At 37.5% G+C, this 12088-nt stretch overlaps 1 protein-coding gene across 7 annotated transcripts in view; it reads right to left on the minus strand.

Moving 5' to 3' along the window:
* aimp1.S (aminoacyl tRNA synthetase complex-interacting multifunctional protein 1 S homeolog) overlaps positions 1-12088 on the minus strand; it is a 32204-nt gene that overhangs the window by 4805 nt on the left and 15311 nt on the right. For all 7 annotated transcript variants that reach the window (XM_018233274.2, XM_018233258.2, XM_041572964.1 and 4 more), the window contains 2 exon segments: positions 6324-6529; positions 1909-2077 (listed from right to left, as the gene is read on the minus strand). In XM_018233274.2, coding sequence (XP_018088763.1) covers positions 1909-2077; positions 6324-6529 — 375 coding nt within the window.

A 12088-nucleotide genomic window follows, 5' to 3' on the forward strand; every position in this document is an offset into this window, starting at 1 on the left:
TGTATTCGCAGAACTTTTGCCAGAAAGATTTTAACAGGCTTCCTATCAAATTGTACCAATTCCTGTTGGAAACTCCACAAAATGAGAATCTATAAACACACAAGAAATGTATTCAAAAGATGGTGCAACAAAGCTGGTAAATAAAAAAGGAAAAGAATTAGAAAAGAATGAAAAAGTTTTGCTACATCTGTATGGCTATTTACTGGAGCTTCCTCTGGTTTTATCTACCCTTTATTGAGAAAACAGGCATATTATTATATTCTTTGAACTAAATGAAAGTGATTAGAATACCCATTGATTGAAATACCCAGTTGTATGTACAGTATAAGTCCGATATCAGGTACAATGCAATGCTCACGAACACTTGCACAGTTGCTATTTTAGACTGAGCATCAGGCATTATTGGGTCTAATACAGAAACCACTAGTAGTTAATATAACCATGCTGAGAACCTGAAAAAGTGTAATCTGTAATTCTGTAAGCAATGGATGCTTTTTTACTGTCAGAACAGTTACCTAATTAAGAGAAATACAAGGTCCACTGCAGACTTTCAGCTTTAATTCAGTGGGTTGAACAAAAAGATTGCATAAAAATGTGAGGAACTAAAGCCATTTTTTTTAACACAATCACTTCATTTCAGGGGCTCAAAAGAAATTGGACAAATTAAAAAACTGAAAATAAAATGTTCATTTCTAATACTTGGTTGAAAACCCTTTGCTGGCAATGACAGCCTGAAGTCTTGAACTCATGGACTAATGCTCTGCCAGGCCTTTACTGCAGCAGCTTTCAGTTGCTGTTTGTTTGTGAGCCTTTCTGTCCAAAGTTTAGTCTTCAACAAGTGAAATGCAGCTCAATTGGGTTCAGATCAGGTGACTGACTTGGCCATTCAAGAATATTCCACTTCTTTGCTTTAATAAACTCCAGGGTTGCTTTGGCTGTATGTTCTGGGTCATTGTCCATCTGTATTATGAAACACCTCCCAATCAATTTGACTGCATTTAGCTGGATTTAAGCAGACAGTGTCTCTGAACACCTCAGAATTCATTCGGGTGCTTCTGTCCTGTCACATCATGGATAAACACTAGTGTCCCAGTGCCACTGGCAACCATGCACAACCAAGCCATCACACTGCCTCCATGTTTTATAGAGATGTGGTATGCTTTGAATCATGAGCTGTTCCACCCCTTCTCCATACTTGTTTCTTGCCATCATTCTGGTAGAGGTTGATCTTGGTTTCATCTGTCCAAAGAATGTTTTTCCAGAACTGTGCTGGCTTTTTTAGATGTTTTTTTTTTTTTTTAGCAAAGTCCAATTTAGCCTTTTTATTGTTGATGCTTATGAGTAGCTTGCACCTTGTAGTGCACCCTCTGTATTTACTTTCATGCAGTCTTCTCTTTATGGTAGACTTGGATATTGATACGCCTACCTCCTGGAGAGTGTTGTTCACTTGTTTGGCTGTTGTGAAGGGGTTTCTCTTCACCATGGAAATGATTCTGCGATCACCACTGTTGTCTTCCCTGGACGTCCAGGTCTTTTTGCTTGTCTGAGTTCACCAGTGATTTCTTTCTTTCTCAGGATGTACCAAACTGTAGATTTTGCCACTCCTAATATTGTAGCAATTTCTCGGATGAGTTTTTTCTGTTTTTGTCCCCCACAAATCAACTACAGGGCTTTTATCTGCTTAATTGATAATGAAATACGAATGAATTGCCCACACCTGCCCATGAAATCGCCTTTGAATCAATTGTCCCATTTCTTTTGAGCCCCTGAAATGAAGTGATTGTGTTTAAAATTCATTGTGGTAATGTACAGAACCAAAATTAGAAAAAAGTTGTCTCTGCCCAAAGATTTATGGGCCTAACTGTGAATTGCTTCACACCCACAATACAGCATCTAACAGGGTATTACCTGGGAAGCCCTGAAAGGTGATTCTGTCTCCAGGAACTGCTCCACTTGGAGGGTCCAAAATCTCCACCTTCTCTGGGGAGCTGGCACACATAACCATGGCTTGAGAGAGAATACCCCTCATCTTCGCAGGCTTCAAGTTACACAGCAGCACAGCCATGCGATTCTGCATCTATAAAACAGATCAAAGATAATTGAAAAACGTGTGGAAGTACAACGGTTCAGTGTATTTATGGAAGAGATTGTTTCGTATTTTGTCCAGAAAATTTTAAGCCACATAAGTGTGAACAAATGTATTTGACATTACTTTAAAAAAAAACCTGAGGAGCAGGATCGTTGGCTTCCTGGCACTGCTATATAATGATGTAAGTGGAGTATAAATCTCCCACAGCCGCTCTGTGGTCACTATGAAATAGATTCAGTGTTTTGAAAAGCAATTTAATTCCAAAAAGAGAATTCCTCCAAATTTCTTCATATACCTCCTAGGTCTACTTCAGTTTGCCTTGGGTTATAGACAGAAGTATGTGCCAACAAATCACATTTACTTGTAATGGTATATAATAGATAAAGGGTATGTGCAGATGACTTGTTCCTATATCTATTGCAAGCATATGAAGGCATCCTCTTGTTATTAGGTGGTTCTCTGGGACACACAAAGCTTCAACCCTGGTAAAAAGAAGCAAAGCCGTCTACATTATGGCTCAGAAGAAATTACAAGTCTCTCAATGTTCCTTAATACCAAACAAAACCAGCATCTAGTCCTTCCCTCTTATCTTAGTATACTACCTAAACAGGTACCAATTAATTAAATAAAGAAAAAGAACAGATGACAACCATATTTCTACATCTTCCTCTGTGTAGTATCTACAAAGGAACGAGTTGGGATTACAGTTTGCATTCTTTCTTTGTAGATAGGGGACTTTAACTTGCTTGCATTATTAACAAAAGATGGTCAATATAGACCACCGTTGAAATATTTAGGCAGTAGAAGACCAACATATGACTGCTGCACCACTATCAATGGGAAGATATTATCTGAGGATATTAAACAGGAAGAAGAGTTTTTCTCCCAGAAGCAGTGAGAGTTTCAGGACTAGTTGGATGTTGGAAGCAAGTAAGAAAGTAAAAGGTTAATGGAAGATACAGGTGCTGGTTCAATTGCTAATTTGAAATCAGGAAAGAATTTTCTTGCCCTTCTGAAGTATATTTGAGACAACTTCAAAACATGCTTTGCCTTCGTCCAGGATCAACCAGAAGTCGGGAATTACTAGAACATACGTTTTTACTTGATGGGAAATCATTTTTGTTTTGTTCAACCTCAAACAATATGCCAGGAATTTAGGGGTTGAAATATCAGCCTTCAATAGTCAATATATTACAACTGAATGATACCAGGGGTTTAATAATTTATTTTCCAGCACAGAATATATGGGTCAGAAGTCAAGCTAGCAATAGTGTTCATTAGAAGAACTGTGCAGTATCTCCTCCATTGATAAGACTGGTGATCAACTGCTTAATATACTCAGTTTGACAAACTGATAAATAGGTCAATAGATTCAAAAAGTTCTTAAATGTTATGGGAGTCAGGAATGTTTTGATAATTGGGGAATGTTCCATAGTTTAATCATTCGATACATCAGCTGACCACACTAATAAGTAAGGGATAATAAGTAAGTAAGTAAGGATATCTTAAAAGTCTAAGCATTAACATCAACTTGAAGATAAGTGTCAGGATATCTTAGGTTTATACCTTTAATAGGGCAGGGTTATAGCAGACAAAAGCTTCATGAGCAGTAGTTACTGCGGGGTCTATAGTTGCTGCGGATAAATAAATATAAAGGTATGGGACCTGTTATCAAGAATGCTTGGGACCTGGGGGTTTCCAGATAACGGATCTTTCCGTAATTTGGATCTTCATACCTTACGTCTACTAGAAAACCTTGTAAACAGTAAATAAACCAAATAGGCTGATTTTGCTTCAAATAAGGATTAATTATATCTAAGTTTGGATCAAGTACAAGGTGCTGTTTTATAATTATAGAGAAAAAGGAAATCATTTTTAAAAAAATGGATTATGTGGATAAAATGAAGTTTATGGGAGACAGGCATTCCGTAATTTGGAGCTTTCTGGATAAAGGATTTCTGGATAATGGATCCTATACCTGTGCAAACTAAACTGTACCAAATGCTTGCTTTGCTTCCCCACCCTAATCTAATGCCCAAAAGGGCTTCCTTCTGGAGACCAGGCTGTTACAATTAATGCACTTGAAATTGATACGGTTCCTTAATTGTTAAAAAAAAAATGCAGAATTCAAGCTAAAGTAATCGCATTTAGAAAACAAATGCAAAACGTCACCCGATTAGCAAAATGTTTAAAATGGTTATGAAATTACACCCACCACACAATGAATAACTTATTTCTTATTGTTTTTGCCCTCACAGCTAGCAGATACCACTGTTGCCCAGTTTATACACTTAAAGATAATTGGAAGCATATAACCCAGCATGAGTCCAAATAAAATCAAATGGGCTGAAGTTACATTTTTCAGCACATGTTAAAAGAAAAACCACAAAAAAGCCAAAATACACGCACAGCAGGTTAGGTTAATACTGATTTGGTCGTTCCCAGTACTTTTTTTGCCAATAATAAGGTATGGCAGAGTATCACTGTATGGATAAAACAAACTTCCAGAGCATCTCAATAAAAGAGAGCTCTTCCTTCCCTTGTAACTCAATCTAAAGTTTACGATGGCTCACAACGGCGGTATTTCTCTTAAAAGTTGTTTGCGGAAGGAAAAAGTAATTCAGACCATTTATCTGTCTTTTCCAGATGATACTAAGAATGGACACTGGTTCAGTATATTACAGCATTATGAAGCTCTTGTTGAAATATTAAGTGTAAAGCAAAAATAAAGTTAGCCTTCGACTAGCCAAAATAATGGCTGAGCAACACTATGCCAAAATACAATACTGAGAACTTTCAGAAAAATAATTTTGGCCAAAATGTTGGCATATTGGCAAAAACCAATCAAAAAAGATTACTCTGAAATAAATATGACAGACCCAACATTCATGACATGCAGGCTGATGATACTGTGTAATGGAATCATTAATTGAGGCTTGTTCAAAATAATATCAGTGTTCAAAATAATAATAGCAGTGGTCAAAATAACAGCAGTGTAGAGTTCAATTAGTGATGTGATACATTCTGTGAAAAAGCAGGTGTCAATGCCCTTATTTAAGGAAGGAAGGTACCAAATGTTGTGTATGTTGCTTATTGTGCATTTACTCTCTGAGTAAAGTGGGTTGTTCCAGACATTGTTCATAAGAACAGCGTACTTTGATTAAAAGTTGATTGGAGAGGGGAAAACATACAAAGAAGTGCAGAAAATGATAGGCTGCTCAGCTAAAATGATCTCAAATGCTTTAAAATGGCAACCAAAATCTAAAAGATGTGGAAGAAATTAGAAAATGAACATTCGAATGGATAGAAGAATAGCCAAAATGGCAAAGACTCAGCCAATGATCAGCTCCAGGAAGATCAAAGGTCTAAAGGTACCTGTAAATACGGTTACAATTAGAAGATACCTATGTGAAGCCCCCAAACACTGAATTTAAGCCACAGTACACTGTGAAGACAGTGAAGCATGGTGGCACAAGCATCATGAAATGGGGATGTTTCTTACATTATGGTTTTGGGCCTATTTATTGCATACCAGGGATCATTGATCAGTTAATATTATTATCAAAATACTTGAAGAGGTCATGTTGCCTTATGGTGAAGAGGAAATGCCCTTGAAATGGGTGTTTCAACGAACAACATCTTGGTTCCAGACCAACAAGATTGATGTTATGGAGTGACCGGTCAAATCCCCAGACCTTAATCCTATAGAAAGCTTATGAGGTGACATCAAAAATGCTGTTTCTGAAGCAAAACCAATAAATGCAGAGGAATTGTGGAATGTAGCAGGTGCCAAAAGTTGGTCAGCTCCATGCAACACAGATGTGCAGCAGTTCTCAGAAACACTGCTTATACAACTAAATACTAGTTCAATGACTAATCTTGAATCTTGAAACATCTTGCAGTGTATAAAGTGCATGTTTGAGTTAGTAAAGTAGAATACAGACACTGATATTTTTTGGAACAGCCTAATATTCAATTTTCTTCATTTTCTGTAAAGGAATAAAACAAATTTGATACATTTTTCTTCATGTTTTAATTTGTAATAGAATATTCCCAATGCATTTGTGTGTGTATAGAAAAGGTTATTAGAAGGATTTTGAGTGTTATTCACTTTTTTAAAAGCACTGCTATTATTCTGAACACGACTGTGTATATATTTAGTATAATCATATAAAATGAGGATATGTATGGATTATTTTTATACTTAAAGATGGCCCCTCAGAGCCTAACCTACCTGTTCAAGAGGTATATGTTTCACAAGGCCACTGACAACAGTGCGTGGTGTTGCTTCTCCTACATCTACCTCTTCCACATACAAGGAGTCAGCATCAGGATGCTTCTTGGCAGTAATGATGCAGCCAACACGGAGGTCCAAGCGAGACACATCCACTGCTTTTAGCTCATCTTCTGATGCAGGAGGCTTCTTTTCCTTCTTCTCACCTAAGTATATTCAGGGACAAGGTGATCTTTTTCAACTAGTTACACTTTAAAATAATTGTCAGTGTTTTTTAATGTGTAACCTTATTTCAAATATTTGGATATCGTACTTTGATGGTTATAAACAACTAAATACCACTGAACATTGCAGGTCTCTATAAAAATATATTGCAATAAACAACCCATTTGTGAAACACAATATATTTCTTCCCATAGTTCCATTCAATAAAATTTAACATTACCTACATCACATTACCTACATCCATTCCACATTCAGAAATGCAAACTAGATTTACTGAGTTTATGTTATACAAATAAGTTATGTTTTATATTTCAAATCTTCCAAAATATTAATGTAATTTCCCTATAATGTTTAAAAATGTCAACCAAGGTATGCCACCTCTCGTGAAAAGTTCAGCAAATGCCTGTACAGCAATGCCTTATAAATTTTTCAAATAAAATTTAGGCCAGAAAAAAAAGGTGGCAACTTAATGACAAGAGACCCCACTACCTTGAAATAACATGAAAGCTCTTTCTCGCACAGAGAGGGATTTATAAAAGCTTCCCCTCTGGTATTACGATTGCCAGACATGAATGTCCCCACTTCCTTCAGTGGGTCTCAGACAGTCTCAGTTCTACACCACTGAAAGCTTTTTAAAAAGCCAAACTCTATGTTTGTGATGGAATTTTTCCTGCAAACCACTAGGGTTCTCAGTTTAGCACAACGTTAGGGATTGTATATGTTATCTTATTAAAGGAAACCTTTTTTTCTTTGTGTCAGTTTCAATAAAATTAATTTTTAAAATATGTGGCAGAAAATAAATAGACAAACATCAAAACCACATGATTGTGTGGTCTTCAATTCTGCCACATTGATCTAATCTTACTTCTACCCACATTTTAACTGGGCCCAAAAATGAGGAGGGGGGGGGTTAGGATTAATTTATATGTGGGATGAGAAAGATTCAGAAGTATGTGATGTGAATGTAAATGTTATTAATAAAATCCAAGTCCTGTGAAGAAATCATTTTCCCAATAAATCCTTTCCTCGTTGTACCATATAGACCGCTGATGTTGTGATGATATTGAAAGCATACCAAAGGAACCAGGGGCCTCACCTATCAAACTCCCGGATGCAAATAATGTAGCATAGAAGGCTAAGTGAGACAGTTAGGTGGAGATTTACCAAGGGTCGAATAGTAAATTCAAATTTCCGAGTGTCAAAATTAACACGTTCGAATTTCAATCCCCCTAGTCAAATGTAAATTAGAATGTGAGATTTATCACATCTCGACCTTGAAACAGTCTTAATTCGAATATTCGCCACCTAAAACCTGCTGAGTTCGAGTCAATGACAGAGGTCCGTTGAGCCATTTGAAGATGTTAATAGCCTTCCTGGCATTCAAGGTTTTATTTGGAGAAAAACTTGATTCGTACAATCGAATACGATTCAAACTTTTGGGGTAGGAACCATTCGATCGAAAATTAGACATTCACATTTTTTCTTAAATAACCTCCCAGTCGAATTGTGAGTATATTCGAATTTAAAAAATTTCACATGAATTCAAAATCGACATTTTATAAATGGGCCTCCCAAAGTGCACCTGTCATAGCAAAATTTTTACCCTCACTGGAGGCTTATGCTACCAGCACCAGGAGGGAGTTCTCGCTGTGTGCAGCCATGAACTGAAAAATGGAACGTCAATTACACTGATCCTCAATGAAAAAGCTTATTAGCACAATCATTAAATAATGGAATGAGTTATATAAGCTAGTTAATAGAGTAACATCAACTATTAACATCTATTTACATCTATTAACTGAATGACTGGATCCCGCAGCAACATCATTGGGCCCCAAAACTTACACGTAAATTACGCAAAACGTAAATTATGCAAAAACTTAAGTCACTTTAGTAGAAACTTCTGTATCAAGCAATGACAAATCAAAGTCTTGTGCTCCACTAACTCCCAATGAACTGCCTGACTTATTAGCACTACTTATATGTAGTGCCACCTACATACTTTACAGCAGTGAAACGTAAATCTTGGGCTTAAGACATTTTCTATAAGCAAATATAGTCCCACAGGGACTTTGACCATTGGAACATACATCCATCAAATTCAACCTTTTGTCCAAGCAAAACCTGCCTACCTGCTAATCAATTGTTTGTGTAGCTCACACAAGGAGTGTAGCCATAAATGTACATATTACAGGCCAACCTCATTTTCTGCTTGATAATCTGCAACACCCCCTAAGCTTAGCTTCTCAACAGCTGCTCAGAGCCCACTGAGCATGTGAGTGTCACAGACACTTTCCAAGATGGTGACCCCCTGTGACAAGTTTGAAGTCCTGGATCATTGCTGCTATTGACAAGCAGAAACGCTAGGCTGGTGCAATATGTTCAGTATATAAAATATGGCATTTTTAACCATTCACTTTTAGGGTTTAGTTCTCCTTTAAAGGTTGGCTTCAAGATATATTTCTGTATATTGATCAAAAAAAAAAAAAAAAATTAACAATTTGAGTTTTTTAGTCATAAAATACTAGAACTGAAGTTATGCATATTAACATTTTTGACAGACTCTCTAAAGAAATCATAAAATAGTTTCAACAAGGAAGATGTGTTGGCAAAGGAAGAACAGTAGACATTCTTTCCCACCTCACAATTTGCAAAAATAGCCTTCTGCTTTAGTGCTAGCGAAATAATAGCCAGCTACACCACCGACTTTAACAGCTGCAATAAGAGGTGACATTGTGTTCTGCCTGTCGAGTTGTTTTTTTATGCCACTCTATTACAATGTGCTACGTGTCCATGAATTAACTTTTTCCGAGACAAGAAATGGATAATGTGGCACATCCCAAAACACGGCCAACATTTAGGAAACCATACTTCCTGTATACTTAAAAGGAGCACAGTGTTGTAATTTGCTCAATGGATTATGGTCAATGAGGAAAAGCTTGTAATTATATGTATTCCAGATGGCATTTTATTTCTCTTTCCAGAGGAAACCATGTCTTCCAAGTGTGAATTAAACTGATGAGATGTAAAAACATATAATCCTTAAGTGAGAAACATAAAATCTGATTATTTTCATGAGCCAAACATATGGGGAACCAGGTCACAAGTAGCATCATCTGTGACCATTCATGGGTTATTGCTCATGGATACTGTATTTGTTGGGAACCAAAAAGTTTCGAGCCATCTTGACACACAGATGCTCAGAGTGCACCCAATATGGCATCCCCTGACTTCTTGCACACATCCAAAAGCACATCCAAAATTTGGATTATTCAAATAAAATGGAGTCAATGTGAGATGACCTTTCCATAATTTGGCGTTTTCTGGATAATGGATCCTATATCTGTACTGGCAAATACTGTACAATCTGACTTTCACATCTGAAAATATATGCTAACTATTTATGGATTTTAATATTTTTCTCCCACGCTACAAAGACTGCATTTGTGAATTAAATGTAGACATTTTGCTGGTTGGTTTTAAGGACCCAAGACACTAGATACTGGCTCTTAGCTGTGGCAAAATTACAACTCCCATCTTCCCTCAATTCTATAGGCAAGTGATAAAGGAAAACTACACCCAGACGGACTGTTTTAAAGGACACGCGCACACACACACACACACAAATGCAATCAGTGAACAGCCTCTTTGAAATCTTTAGTTAACTACCACTCTGTTTGTTAAGGTTAACAGTAAGGCTGCAGAATCTCCTTAAAGGTGAATTCAACCCGTAGTTTAAAAAAACCCTCCCTCCTACCCGCCCTCACGGGCAAATGCCCCTAATACTCCTCCCTCTGTGGAGATTCTGGTCTCGGAGTTCTGGCAGCCATCTTCTTCCTTTGGAAGTTTTGGCGCATGTGCAGTTGGAGTAAATTTCCAGTCCCGAACCACTGCGCATGCGCCGAAAGTCACGAAAATCGATTTGACTTTCGGCAAATGCACAGTTGTTCAGGACCAGAAATTTACTCCAACTGCGCATGCCCCGAAAATACTGTCAATACACGAAGATTACTGGAGAAGAAGAAGATGGCTACCGTGAACTCAGAGGCCAGAATCTGCACGGAGGGGTGAGTAAAAAATTAGGGGCATTTGCCTGGTAGGCTGGGTAGGAGGAGGGTCTACCCAGGGTAGGGGGGAGGGTTTTTTTTTAAACTACGGGTTGAATTCTACTTGAAGACAACTTGTTCTTTATCTGACTTCACGAAACATAAATCAAATTATTCTTTTCAATGAAATACATATTGAATAAAAATATTAAAAAAAAGGGAAAAAAAAATAACATCTAGTCAGGTCTATGGCATACAAAGCATTTTTGGCTTTGTAAGATATGTGTCACAAGGGCACAATATTGTGTATATTTCACCAGTGTTAGATTGGTGAATATAAAACTCAAGGGAAAATGTGTGTTGTTGCAGAAAGCATTGCTGAAGGTGTGTACCGGTTTAGGAAAAGTTGAATAATGGGTCCCTGAAGTAAATGGAGGAGAGATGGGTGGGCTTCCATTCCATGCTCCATTAGGTGTTTTTCAACTGCCCAGGTAAAGGTAGCTAGGTAAGAATTTATGCGAACACCAGTTTCCAGTTTTTTGGAAAGCAAGACAACCTAACATCAGCAACATATTGAGACTAGACTCAGTATACAGTATGTGACGACGCTTATGATTCAGATGGACAGAGACTACTGTAATAGCCAACAAAAAAAAGCATAAACATGAGGCAAATCTACGGTTGCTACTTGGCCGGTATTTTACCAGCCTATCCGGTAAAACACCCGCCAAGGCAGGGGCCAGTATTACAAATTTACCAGCAATGTAGTTGCTGGTAAATTTGTAATACCCTTAACAAAAGCCCCTGGCCCTCTGCTCGAAACTTACCTTTTCTCTGCCTTCTGGCCATCATGCAAAGTGACCCGGTCCCTTTTACATCACGGTCCGCCCCTTTTTGTCCCGCCCCCACCACCAGCCGGTAGAAATTTTCTGTAAAGGTGACAACCCTAGGCTCATTTAGTATCCAGATTCCTTCTACATCCAGCCATATCTATTATGTTAAATTAGAGATGCCCAACCTGCAGCCCTTCAGTTGTTGCTGATATAAAACTCCCAGAATCCCATGAAAAGTTAAGTTAAAGTTATATTTCACCAATAGCTTATGGGCAGTAGGCAGAACAACCAAGTATAGTTGAAGTACTGTAGTAATATATAATATAGACGATACACTTCAGAGATGAAAGGTTCCCTAATGTATTTATAATAATATATTTGCATAGCTAATGAAAACAGCAGAAGCGAGTATAAGGATTGCAGTTACATTTTACGCATCATTGTGCTCCTTAAAGGTGTCAGAGAAAGCAAGCCCTTGGGAGAATTAAGGCAGTCTTTGAATAACAGAGAGGCAGCCTTCTCTATGGAATTATTCTTGCAACTGCTGGGAAGTAGATAGAATAATTATCCTATCGGGCAGTTAAATGGTGCAGAGATTGTATTTCTCTTACTGTTTGTGCACCAAAAGAGCAATAATATATTTGCTTCACACAATTGTGTA

This window comes from Xenopus laevis, chromosome 1S (assembly GCF_017654675.1).
Source record: "Xenopus laevis strain J_2021 chromosome 1S, Xenopus_laevis_v10.1, whole genome shotgun sequence".
In the NCBI taxonomy this organism is placed as follows: domain Eukaryota; kingdom Metazoa; phylum Chordata; class Amphibia; order Anura; family Pipidae; genus Xenopus; species Xenopus laevis.